Source organism: Callospermophilus lateralis, unplaced genomic scaffold (genome assembly GCF_048772815.1).
Source record: "Callospermophilus lateralis isolate mCalLat2 unplaced genomic scaffold, mCalLat2.hap1 Scaffold_268, whole genome shotgun sequence".
Lineage (NCBI taxonomy): Eukaryota > Metazoa > Chordata > Mammalia > Rodentia > Sciuridae > Callospermophilus > Callospermophilus lateralis.
In genome coordinates this window covers 920,415-934,313 of record NW_027513428.1, presented here as the reverse complement: position 1 = coordinate 934,313, position 13,899 = coordinate 920,415, and the positions used below count along the sequence as shown (strand labels likewise).

General features: G+C 42.7%; 1 protein-coding gene across 1 annotated transcript; it reads left to right on the top strand.

Annotated features, from left to right (window-relative positions):
* Window positions 1-3,452: 3,452 nt before the first annotated feature.
* Window positions 3,453-13,311, top strand: LOC143640442 (insulin gene enhancer protein ISL-1-like). Its single transcript, XM_077108251.1, has 6 exons — window positions 3,453-3,480; window positions 4,296-4,485; window positions 7,159-7,418; window positions 9,192-9,477; window positions 10,678-10,846; window positions 13,195-13,311. The coding sequence occupies exons 1-6, from the start codon at window positions 3,453-3,455 to the stop codon at window positions 13,309-13,311; spliced, it is 1,050 nt and encodes a 349-aa protein (XP_076964366.1).
* The last annotated feature ends 588 nt before the right edge of the window (window positions 13,312-13,899 follow it).

The following is a 13,899-nucleotide window of genomic DNA, read 5'->3' as shown; positions in this document are numbered from 1 at the left end:
GCTTTCTCACAGTACATAATTTCTGAAAAAAACAACTTACAATTCACTTATATCTACCAGAAGTTGGTAGAAAGAAGTAAATTCTAAATGTATAACTTTACTTTTCAAGTGCAATTAAAACCTTTTAAAATATTTTGGAAAGTAACTTGACTTCATGATGTTTGTTCAGGCATCCACATCTGGCATTAAGTCTGATCTAGAATGTTTAATTAGAGCAGAGGAAGAAAGCAATAGCTCACAAAAACAGGCATAACAGCTCACTAGAAGCTTGGATGTAACAGCTGCATTTTGGAAGGTGTGTAAAAGTGCACGTGGGCAAATGCTACAGACTCAAGAGTAGCATATTCTCAGCATCTCTGTTGTATTCAGACCAGACACTAGAAGGTACATTGGGTCAGCCTGGAGTGATTGGTACTAAACTCCACAAATACTTATTCTTCTTTTCCTCTTGTCAGTAGAGGAGATCAAACCAGAAATTCACACCACTGATGTTTTGAAAGATATATTTTTGACCTAACAGAATATACAAAGGTCAAAGTGAGTCCAATTACCACAGGAGAGTGTCTCATCTCCCCTTTGAACACAAGAGGTCGCTCCTGTGATCAAGTGCTCTGGAAAAATATTGCTAATCATAATTTTATGTAATCAGTTTAATGTATTTTAATAAACATTAAAATTTTCACAGATATATTTAGTATGCTAAATCTACATGTAGCAATTAACTAAGGAAATTCGGATCTGATCACCTTAGAATTTTCAGGTAAAGTGAAATAATGCTGCCAACTGAATTTTGATTTTAATGCAAAATGTACTATCAAACACATAGATCTCCAGAGCGTATTCATCATGGAACAACATAATTATTGGGTCCCCTCAAAGAGAGTATCTTATGCATGGATCCTTGCTTCTGTTAGTTTAGGAACTAAGAAAATAATGGTTGACAATAATGGTTTGGGCTAAGCAAAAGAAAACCTGTTGTCTTCACCATTATAGTGAAACTGCTTATTGCTGCAGGTTTTCCTCGGAGCCACATGCCAGATTTTCTACTTAGAATTGCTATCATCAGCAATAATTCTTTGTGATTGCTTATGGGTTAAGGGAGTTAAAATACAACTCTCTCTCTGTGTGTGTGTGTGTGTGTGTGTGTGTGTGTGTGTGTAAAGGAGGGTGGGCAGTAAAGGTGTTTTGTGGGTCTCAAATATAACTCACCAGGGTGTTTCTGGTGTTAAATTCCATGTTATAAACATGGCAGGAGGGAATATGATTGTTTCAAGTCCTCTATTTACTTTCTGGTGTTATGGTGGTATTTTTTTTACTAGGGTCAACTTGGTTATCTGTAAGGGAAACATGCCCGTATACTGGGAAGGCTTGCTTAGGATTACTACCATCATCTTTACAGAACCAGCTTGACAAAGGGCTCCATGCACACACCAGAGACTAGAAACATGGATTAAAACAAAACAAAGCACAACTGGTAAATTTTATCAACCTGTGTCAATCTGACTTCCAATTCCACACACGCACTCCACTCATTTTTAACATAATAAGAATGGAAAAGAAGGTATCAAATTTGAAATCTTTTTTGAGAGAAAACAAAATAAATAAGACATAATATTATTATCAGTTCTTGGTAAAGTCCCAGCTATGTCAGGAGGGAACTCACGCATTTTAGCTGCTTTTTGTAGAGGCATATCCGTTCAAACCCAGCCACTGAGGCCATCCGAGAGCTCACAGGTCTTATCAAGGGTTAGATCTGGTGAAAGATACAAAGAAAGGAGTTCCCTAACCCACAGAATCTTCTCGCTGCCACAAGATACCGAAATTAAGCCTTTGACGGCTCATGATGCAGGCTTTTAAAGATAAAATTCAAAGTACCGCTAAATAAGGGATGGCTGTTTATAAGTTTTGGGGGAAATGTGGGAGTTCTTCGTGGCCTTCCTGTGACTTTGTCTTTGGGAAACTGTAAGAGATGATAGGTGCATGTAAAAAATTATTGAGAAAAGTTACCGGCGAGATGCAGCCAACAGTCTTCTCTCTCTCTCCAGGTAGTTTCCCGAGAGAAAAATATTATATCCACTCTTAGTGCAGTGAAATGGGCATTTCACTGTTTTTCTGTAAGAGACTCCTTACTACTGGAGCTCTTAGACTAATACAGTTTTTTTTTAACTCTCTGGAAATATACGGAGAATTGTCTTTATAATTATCAAAGCAGGACTAACTAATTGCGCGAGACTGCTTAAAAACAGAGGGCAAGAGATCACCAGAGAGAAACTGGACAGTATATAACCGCTTTACAAACTTCAGCCTACTAGAAGATCATTTCACTCGTTGGCTTCGGGTTAGTACACACTTTAATTCTAGAGTTAAACTGAAAAGCAGGCTTCGCGGGTCAAAAGGAGAGAGGCAGTCCGCGGAGTCAACTTCGTTTTACCTGTGCGTTTCCAACCTGATTGTCCGCTATGGCCAGAAGAGCCCCTTTCCTCCCACCCCACGTTTTTGGAGTTCTGAGGTCGGGGTGATGAGGTAATGGGGTAGCAGTCAGCGAGTAATTCCTCTGGGTCTAAGCACCCATTCCCGCTTCTTCTTTCCCTAGCAAGCCATGGGCAGCCAGTTCGGGAGTTCAGGCAGCAAAGACGCGCCAGGCCCTGGGCTGTGCACTGCAGCGTGGGACCAACCAAGCTAAACAGACTGTTCCAAGTTCCCCCTTTTCCTAGAGCCCAGGAGGGACTTCGTCAACACGAAGACCTACCCACCAGCCACTCGCCACCGGCGGCAGAAAAGTGAGCCCCGCGCTCAACGCAGCCAGCTGACTGTGGGGACCCCAGGAGCGCAGGGCGGAGGAGCAGCGCGACAGGAGGCGAGCGCGCAGGCGGAGCAGCCGGGAAGGAGCAGGGAGGGGCAGGAGGAGGAGGAGGAAAGGGAGGCCAAAAGCCAGAGCAGCCGAGCAGCCAGGCAGCCTGAGCATCGGGGGAGAACAGCCTGAGCCCGGAGCAAGTTGCCTCAGGAGCCCTAATCCTCTCCCGCGGGCTCGCCGAGCGGTCAGTGGCACTCGGCAGTGGCAAGGCTGAAATATGATAATCAGAACAGCTGCGCCGCGCGCCCCGCAGCCAATGGGCGCGGCGCTCGCCTGACGTCCCCGCGCGCTGCGTCAGACCAATGGCGATGGAGCTGAGTTGGAGCAGAGAAGTTTGAGTAAGAGATAAGGAAGAGAGGTGCCCGAGCCGCGCTGAGTCCGCCGCCGCCGCAGCGCCTCTGCTTCGCCAACTCCGCGGGCTTAAAGTGGACTCCCGGATCTGCGAGGGCGCGGCGCAGCCGGGCAGCGGCTCTCTCAGCTTTGGCAACCCCAGGGGCCACTATTTCCCACTTAGCCACAGCTCCAGCATCCTCTCTGTGGGCTGTTCACCAACTGTACAACCACCATCTCACTGTGGACATTACTCCCTCTCACAGACATGGGAGACATGGGAGATCCACCAAAAAGTAAGAGGCTATTTTACCTTGTGGGGCTCGGTTTGCTGTTCTTGTGCCGGGGTATCTCTTAGGCACGGATGCAAAGGGCTCTTCGGAGTTGAAGTCATTGCCTGGAGAGAAAGAAAAGGTGGCTTTTTTCTTGTTGCCGCCTGCATGCTTGCTGTTGGTTCTGATCTTCGGGAAACTGATTGTACCTTGTGTTTGAATTCTGTGTGCCCTCCCAAAGCCTAGCCTTCTGATGCTAAGCGATGATTTCCTCCTTTGGAATTCTGAGCTCTAGGAGAAGGTTATTATGTTGCAAAGGTCTGCCGCACATACAATATTCGGAGATACGAATTAGCATTAGACTTGCAAAAGAGAACGAGTGACAACTGTATTGATGTCTGCTATTGCTAACAATATCCAGTCCTATGTGCTGTTTAAGAGCGTGCTTCATGGAAAATATAGACATCCCTGCGTTCACTTAACGCTTCTAGTCAAAACCTTTTCTTTGACTTGACTTATCCATAATCTTTCCCAATGATTATAGCAAAGAAGTAGGAGGGGGAAAATACAAAATGAGCGGGTTTGATTGCGTGCTAGGCTTACAAATGTAGACTATTCAAATCTGCATTTTACATATATTCCACCTCCTTTTTAAAAACGAGTCAAGATTTTGATGGCACACTTCAATTACCATCCCAAAGTGCAATACTCTTAAAAAAAGGTGGGGGGGGGGAGAAAAAACCTCCCAGAGTACGCCCTATAAGAGAACGATACTAAAAGTGTGTTTATCTCTGTAGGAAGTAAACGGTTAGTCAATCATGTATTTATTTTCATTTCAGAAAAACGTCTGATTTCCCTATGTGTTGGTTGCGGCAATCAAATTCACGATCAGTATATTCTGAGGGTTTCTCCGGATTTGGAATGGCATGCGGCATGTTTGAAATGTGCAGAGTGTAATCAGTATTTGGAGGAGAGCTGTACGTGCTTTGTTAGGGATGGGAAAACCTACTGTAAAAGAGATTATATCAGGTATGCCATTATCCTTTTTTCTTAATTGTGTGAGATTTCTCTGTCTCTCCCCATTTCTTATTTGTGTTATTTGGTATGGCTTTGTCTTTTGGGGAAGTTTGCCTTAATGGAGTGTAGCATTCAAAAGTTGTCCAAGTGTATTTTAAAAATTTAAGATATGCTCTTCATTTCACTTTTTAGGGGGGGAAAAGCCCTTCACAGTGGTGTCATAAATTGTATGGTATTAAGTAAATTACTCTTGGAATTTGTGATGCTCAAATTATTTCCTCCTTTTGTCTTCCCCTTCCAAAACAAATAAAAACTTTAAAGATAGATAAGTTTGAGTTTTTAAACTTTAAAATATGGTTGATTTTCACTGTATAAAACAGTGTTATTTGTTTATTTTACTCCTGTTTTATTAGTAACTTAAAAATTCATTGGAGGTGTCAGTGAAATAGATAAAAGTTTGAAGCATGTTTGGAGATGAATTTTGAAAGAGCAAGTAGACATATTGCCCCTTTTACTTTTAGGGTAAGAATTCCTTCCTGGGAAATTTCAAAACCAACTGAAATATTCCTTGCAAAAACACCGGAAATTTAATCTTTTTAAATATTAACCCTTTGGTGACATTTGACTGTCTGTTCTTTCTTATCTTATCTGAGTTGATGAATTAGACAGAGCAGATCAAATTGCCCATCATCTGTCTAGGAACAATTGGTATATTTAGATAATTGAACAGCTTCCTTTCTCACATTAAAATCTAGTTAGTGATAAAATTAGTGATTTGCCCATACTGACACAACTGCAACTACATAGGAACTTTCTGAGTTTGATTTTGTTGTTGTTATTGTTCTTTCAGTTTACTCTACATGGGTCTTTCTAGTCTCAAGTTTTCTCAGACCTGTGTAGATTTCAGGAAATTTGTTTTCTCCCTTAGGAAACCAGTACAATTTCTAAGAAAAATTGTATTAGTTATAATAACAAACAGAAGAGATTATCATTGCTATTATGTTAAGTGGTATTTTTTTAAAATTCTCCAGTTGCTATTAACACATAATTAGTTTTTGTAAGTTGGAGGGTTTTGGAGCTTGAGAACTTTTGTTGAAGTTTAATTAAGATTTAATACACAATCACAATTTTCTTCTGCTCACATAGTATCCAATATTTTTTTCTCCTTTTTAAAATTGTGAAGCAGAGAGTATAACTTTGATAGATAAAATTGAACTATACACGAAGGGAGGTTTTTTTAATACTTAGGGGGATAGTGGGAGGAAGTAGGGGAAGTGGGGTACAGGAAGGGGGAGGGATTTTCTAAATTGTTTGGTCATAGGCAAAGTCCTCATCCTATAAAATGGAAGATCTCACATTGGGTAGGCGGAGGGAGGAAAACTTTTGAATCTACCTCTAACCTTTGACAAATGAGCTGTTTTCTTTTTTCTTTCCCCTTTTTTGTCTTTCTTTCTTCTTCGATTGGCATGTAAACTCAAGATTCTGGAGAGTTACTTGACACCTCCAAGAACATCTTTACTCCTATGGAGATACTGTTTTGCTCAATTGCACAGACCTGCACGTTCCTAATTCTGGATACATAAAATTATAGAAGAACCCCAATTGCTCTTTTACTTTCCTCCACTCTGTAACTCTGTCTTTGTATGTGTGCACTTGCCCTTGGAAATACTGCAGTTGTAAAAACAAAGCAGACAGACCATTTGGATTTCAAAATTTTCAAAATCTCCTCATGCTTTGCGTGCATCTTTTTCTCTTTCTTTCATTCTCTCTGAAGGAACGGCTGGGCTTCTGTTAGTCTGATAGTCACTAAGAGGGCCAGGCAGTGCAACCTTAGGTAGAATCTATAAGGATTGTCCCTTGGTAAGGAAAAGAAAGCAATGAGGAAGACCTTAGAAGTGAGTCTTTCCTTTTTTTTTTTTTAGACTGGTCATGGCTTTCAAGGAAACTGAAATAGATGTAGATGCTTCCACAACTTGAAAAAGAGAGAGCAGATGCAGATTTTTAATATAATAATAAAAGAAAGAATGGAGAGGGAACTTTTCAATAACATTGTTGTTGCCTATGAAAAATCTTTGGTGGGATAAAGATTTGAATGTACTAGCCTTAAAAGAGGGGACCTGGAAACCCCCAGAGGTTTCATTTTGTTATTCTCTGTGTGTATTTGTATGTGTGCACATATGAAGTGCAGTGGCAATCCCATTCCCCGGTCCCCTTTTTTGTTGCAATATCAGAAATATTTCTAGCCACTAAAATTGAGAAATAAGAAAACAAAAGTGGAGAAGTACTGGTCACCAGAGCACTCCTGAATTCCTTCCCGCTAAGATCTACAAGGAGAACCTTGGGACTGGTCGCAAGAACAGCGACAAAGGTTTTGAATCCATGAATGAATTTCCCTTCTTTGGGGTGTAGTATTCTGAACTAAGAGGTACCAACTGAGATACAAAGGTTCTTGGGAAAGGAAAAAGGAGAGGAAGAATTAGAAGGAAAGAGATGGAGGGAATGGAGAGAAAGAGGTTTCATTTCTATCCTCCCGTTTCCTTGCTTCTGTTCGGTAAACTGATTTTTCTGGGCATCTCAGGGGCTTACAGCTGGGATCACTGAAGATCTTGGGCCAGGGCAGTACCTGCCTGAAGTGACCCCCTCTCCTTGTGCTTGTCTTCTGTCCCCAGCTGGACCCCTACGCAGGTTGTATGGAATCAAATGCGCCAAGTGCAGCATCGGCTTCAGTAAGAACGACTTCGTGATGCGCGCCCGCTCCAAGGTGTACCACATCGAGTGTTTCCGCTGCGTGGCCTGCAGCCGCCAGCTCATCCCCGGGGACGAGTTTGCGCTGCGGGAAGATGGGCTCTTCTGCCGCGCTGACCACGATGTGGTGGAGAGAGCCAGCTTGGGTGCCGGCGACCCTCTCAGTCCCTTGCATCCGGCACGGCCGCTGCAAATGGCAGGTACTCCTCCGCCCTGAGTCAGACCCAGCTTGGGGAGGCAGAGGCACTGGACGTAGCAACCCTGGTAGCCACAGGGTGATCACGACATCAGACCTGCAGTTAAATGAAGTGTTATATGCGTTCTGCTCTTTTGCAGCAAGGTTCAATGCACACACTGTCTGCCTTGACGCCGCAACCACACCTACAAGTCTGTGTGTCTATATATGGGTACACACGAACACAATACCGCTTGTGCTCACAAGTATACACAAGCCCAAACAGTACTGTCAGCTTACCTTGGCTTCCAAACCATAGCTTTCTGAAAAGGGCTTCAGCTCCCCGCCAGGTATTCTCTGAGCTGCCTAATTAAAGGGGTGGAGTTCTAGGTTCCAGGAGCTTCCTTTAGCCCAATGAAGGAAGCTTAGATGGCCCTAAGTCATTCATCCTACCAAATATATTTTTTTCCTTGAGAATTACTCCACACTCCAAAACATTTTTAGATTTTATTTTATCATTTTGTAGGAGAATTGGCCCAGAAAAGTGAAGGTCTTAATAACTGCAGGCCACTGTGCAGAGCTGTAATTTAAAACTGTCAACAAGCTAATCTGCAGTAATTGAATTTTAAAGGAAGCCTGACTCTTTAAGCCATTCATTCTATATGATTCGGTGAGAATTTCAACTTCAAGCCTGTTGCTGTAGGTCCAAAATGACCCCATAGGTGTTGGACTGACCCCAGGGGATCTTAGAAGGTGCAGGATTTCTACCATATAGATCAGAAGGCCAGTTCCCTATAAAGGAAAGTGGAAACAGAGCAAAATTGGCCAGTGCCAAGACTCTGGTGAGGCAGTGTTTCAGTACCTGCCTTTTAGTTTTGAATAGATTTGCAACCCTTGCCCCTCCCCCACACCATGTAGTTTTAAAGTATCAGTTCCCATATACTAGAGGTGAGGAAAAGACAGCTCTTCCCTCCCACCCGCAGCTGACCCTTTACTGGCAGCTCTTAAGAATTCTTTCTCTAGGGATTTGTGAATAGCTTGTATAAAGGCAAAGCCAAGGGTGGGAAATACAGAAGAGCCCAAAATATTGGGGGTTGGATGTGGAAGCACATCATTTCCTAGTCAGTAGTTTATCTCTAGTGGAGGCAGCTCAATAGAGTTTCAGTTTTCCTTTGCTGAGGGTTAGGCCTCCTTTCCTGCCCATCCCATGTTGATTCAGTACTAAAATGACCAGGGACTGGAGAGATGAGAGAAATATGGGATTTTTTTTTTTTTTTAGACCATTAAAAGGACTGTCCTCTGGGACTATAGTTCAAGGCTTTCTAGCAGAATTCTGGACCTTCCCTTTGCAGACATTCTAGCTGTCATTGGGATGTTCTGCATTTCCTTCCCTAGTACCCTCTGTGGACTTTACCCAAGAGGAAACTCCCAGTATGGAAGTGGGGGTGCTTGTTGTAATCTGAGCCCATTCTGGATATGGGGAATTAGGGAGGAAGGAGGAAAAAGAACACTTAAAATATTGTCTCTGATGTGAGCTGGGGGAACCATCCTGAGCAGCCCTTTCCATGGCTAAGGCTGTGTTGATGTGAACAGGAGCAAGGGCTGTGTTCAGACCTGTATTACTCAGCATTAACCCTTGTAGATTACAGAGCAGGATCGAGATTTTATTCTGCTTTGCACATGCCTCACCATCACCTCTGCTGTCCCCAAAGCTCTACTTATAGTTCTGAGAGGCCTGGTCTAACTGGCTAGTGAGCTAGTAGCCTGGACTGTGCTCATGGTGCCCCTTGCCCCGCAGCGGAGCCTATCTCTGCCCGGCAGCCGGCCCTGCGGCCCCATGTCCACAAGCAGCCAGAGAAGACCACCCGTGTGCGGACTGTGCTGGATGAGAAGCAGCTGCACACCTTGCGGACCTGCTATGCTGCCAACCCCCGGCCTGATGCACTCATGAAGGAGCAACTAGTGGAGATGACAGGCCTCAGCCCCCGCGTGATCCGAGTCTGGTTTCAAAACAAGCGGTGCAAGGATAAGAAGCGGAGCATCATGATGAAGCAGCTACAGCAGCAGCAACCCAATGACAAAACTGTGAGTTGTCCTGGGGCCCAGGCAGGGGACTCAAGTGTAAAGGGGAAGGAGGAAATGCAGAGCCTTTGTGTGTCCAGTCTGGCCTGCACCAGCTGAAGTGCAATGGGGGTGGCCCTCCTATCCCCAGCCCCAACAAAGTATGTATCAAAGTGGCTGGGGGAGGCCATCCTGATGTCCACCCTGTGCTGATCTGAGCACTGGATAGGTTAGAAAGGCACTTATCAAAGTGATAGGAGCTCACATCCCTATGGGTGGGCTCAGGCTCTGAACCTTACCAACATGTGAACCTGAAGGACTCAATTGCCCCCTCCAAGGGTAGGTGACAATGAGCATTGGGGACTGTCAATTTCTCACAATGAGTAACACCTTGGGTGTTAGTCTAGATCCTGGGGCTTGGGGACTAGTCATGTTGCCAGTCTCCAGGGCCTACCCCACTACTTGATGAGGCTTGCCCATGCACTTGTAGGCTGGGGAGGTCCCCCTGGGTGATCTCCTCCTCCACCCTTCACCCTTGGTGGAGCCCAGGCCTCCACAAAGGCGTCAGGCCACTGGCACTGTTATCCAGGGCAGCACCCCACTGCAGGCTTCCTGGTTAAGCTAAAGAGTTTCTTTCTTTCCTTTTTTTTCCCTTTCATTTTACTGTTTGGCTCTATTTTTAAATGCCATAAAACCTGCTGTCATTAAACTTGGCAGGCCAGCCGAGACTGGGCCAGGGTACTTTGTAAGTTGGTTAGTACATAATAGCACAATAGCTGCCAGATCCAAAGACTTGGGAGTGGGGGCTAGTTCTGGGAGGAGAAAACCGCTTGGAGAAAGTCTGCAAGTTAGTTGCAGACTTTAGTTAGTTGCAGACTAATTAAAACTGCCCAGAAAACCACCATGTCCTGAGGCAGAAGGGGGGAATTATGGCTTGTGAGAACCCATAGTTGGAATTGGGGATCAGCTGCAAAGGTAAGGGGAAAAATCACAGTCAAAGTAGAATTTGTTTTAAAAAGGTCTAGGTAGACCTAATATAGACTACAGAAGTAGAAAAACAAAACTGAACTCCAGCTCATATCCATAGGTGCAGCAGATTAACTGAATCAATAAAGGGCCACCATAGAGATAAGATAATACCCAGGTATATTTGCTTAGCCTGTACAGACAATGGAGGGAGGGAGTTTGCTCATTAACATGTTGGGATGGGGGGGTTATTCACAAAATATCCAGGGGATGACAGGAACTCCCATGGTAGCTGCCAGTCCAGAGAGGCACGAAGGTGGCTTACAGGCTAACCCAGTTGAGGTGCAAAGTTACCAGCCGCCTTGGAAAGTACTGAGCGACTTCGCCTTGCAGAGTGACATAGATCAGCCTGCTTTTCAGCAACTGGTAAGTGTCAGCCCACAGAAAGAGAAGGGCAAATTCCCAACAGAAAAGGGATTCTGGTTTAACTGTCATATACTGAAAGATTCTGGGGGAGGGTACTCCCTGACCCCAGTTTGGGGAGAGACTGAGGAGGCATGGTGGTAAAGAGAAGGGAGTGAGGCAAATGTGAGGAAAACAAGCCTCTCTCTCTCTCTCTCTCTTTTTTTTTTATGAGACTGCGAAATTTGATTCCATAGGTTGAATATATATATTTTTTTTTTATCAGACATGCTTTTTGTGATTAACTTCAAGGTACCCAACTAGATGACTTGTGTGAAAAGAGATGCATAAGGGCTGCAAAATTAAGTACCTTAGACTTTTAGAATTTTCAGGAACTTTAGAGATCACCTTGGCATTTGAATCAACAATCAGCATGTTTATTCTCTCTTCAACATCTAGAGAATGGGATATTCCAGGGGCCCAGTTCAAAGTGATTGTAATACATATGCAATGTTATAATACATAATCAATGTTGTTATCAATAAGCAGCAGGCACCTGTCTAGGTACAATTTTCAGACTTATTAGTATAGAGATTTATTAATTAATTGAATTAGTTCAAGTAGTTGATCAACACTTTTTATTACTGTATCCCTTTCTGGGAATATTGTAATATACAATGCTATACAATGCTATATTGCATATACAAAAGACTACTTAAACGTTTTTTTAAGTATATAAATTCAAATGTCATATAGTCATATATTGTGCTGGCATTTATATAGGAAAAGGGACATAGCTGTAACAATCAGAGTGCTTATTTAATCCTGGGAAACCCATTTTACATTAATATGTTTTACACATTCAGAAAAGATAATTATTTTCCCCTTGTTAACCTCCAAAAGGCCAAGATAATTATAAGTATTAATTATGTGTCCTTTGTATTTATATATACTTAACAATCTTTTTCTTTTCTTTTTACCACCAAGTACATCCCCAGTCCTTTTAGTTTTCATTTTGAAACAGTCTCACTGGTGGCTGAGGGTCTTGCTAAGTTACTGAGGCTAGTCTCCAACTTGTGATTCTCCTTCCTCAGCCTCTCAAGTTATTGGAATTATAGACATGTGCCACTGCATCTGGCTTATAATTTTTTTCTTAAAGTGTCATTAACCCTATAAAATCCTGTCTTATAGAACATGAAGCTCTATCCTAAAAGCATGATCCTTCCTAGAGCAGTAAAGATAAAGTATTAGGAGAGGACAGTTTTTCCACCCTCCTGTTTACCCAGAGGGCATTTGCTTCCCTGGTGTAAACTGTAAGTAAAGGTCCGGAGGCAAGTGGTTGGCCCCAGGCCTGTGTCTCTAAGTGCCCCAAGCAAAGGGTAGGCAAATTTGAGAAGTTCATCCATTGACCTCACAATGGAAAAGTTTAACAGAGTAGGAAGGAAGGTAAGTAGACTCTTAAACTAGAAAAGAGCTTAAGTTAAAGTTATTAATCTGATAATTTGTTTGAATAAAAACCTAAATCACAAAAGAAGGTAAGGGCCAGATTTTGGACAGCCAGATGTTTGTACCTTCTGAAACTTTAGTGTCAGGTAGGAGCAGTAGAGGGGAAGCTGAGGAAGGGATCAGGATGTGGTCAGCTAAGGAGATTTTCTACAGCAATGCAGTGATTTTTCATTTAAAAGGAAAAGCCAGATATTTATAATATGAGGATGTTATAATATATGGATCTCCTCTGTGAAAGGAGAGAGAGAGAGAGAGAGAGAGAGAGAGAGAGAGAGAGAGAGAGAGAGAAAGGGAGCAAAGGAGGAGGGAGGGAAAATGCAAGAGAGAGCAAGAAGCAGAGAAGCAGCAGGACAGAGGAAGAAAACCCATACTGTGAGTCCTCTAAGGAGTTAATCATTGTTCATGGAGCCTTCTCTGAATCTCCCTTCACTTGATCTGAGCGTGTGTTATGGATTTTCTAACTCAAAAAGAGAGGCTTTGATGCCTAGAGACTGAGAACTCGCCTGCTCCCAGGGCAACATGTTGCCAGCAGGATAATTTTATTTAGAGCAAGCATGGTTAGAGTTGTGATACCATTTTACAGTGGGAAACACATTTGTTCTTAAATAATTTAATGCAACATAATGTTGGGAATTGGGAATTCAGTTTGAGTTAAAACAGATCTTTAAGAAGATGGGAAAGTGAGAGGATTTCTTTTTGACTTCTCTTCGTCATAGGCTTTCTATAAGCATGTTAAAATTATATTATGTATGTATCTACGTGTCCATCTGTTTACAAAACATCTGTACATACATACACAGTACGACGAGTTTACTTTTTGAATACAATTACAGCCTACTTTATTTATTTCTCAACCTTCCATGCAGGTCAATTTTTCAGAAGGAGGACCAGGCTCTAATTCCACTGGCAGTGAAGTAGCATCGATGTCCTCTCAACTCCCAGATACACCTAACAGCATGGTAGCCAGTCCTATTGAGGCATGAGGAACATTCATTCAGATGTATTTTTTTTCCCCTGTTGGAGAAAGTGGGAAATTATAATGTTGAACTCCGAAACTAAAGTATTTAACGACCCAGTCAATGAAAACTGAATCAAGAAATGAATGCTCCATGAAATGCACGAAGTCTGTTTTAACGACAAGGTGATATGGTAGCAACACTGTGAAGACAATCATGGGATTTTACTAGAATTAAAACAAACAAAACCTAAAACCCAACATACGCTATTCAATGACCTTAGGAGTACTGAAGAAAAAAAAAAGACGTTTTTAAAACGTAGAGGATTTTTATTCAAGGATCTCAAAAAAAAGCATTTTAATTTCACTGCACATCTAGAAAAAAACAAAAGCAGAAATAGAAAATTTTCTAGTCCGTCCTAATCTGAATGGTGCTGTTTCTATATTGGTCATTGCCTTGCCAAACAAGAGCTCCAGCAAAGATCAGGAAGAGAGACTGGCCTCCTTGGCTGGAAAGAGTCCTTTCAGGAAGGTGGAGCTACATTGGTTTGCGATGTTTTTAGTTGACTAACAAGGGGTTAATTGAAATCCTGGGTCTCTTAGCATGTCCTATAGC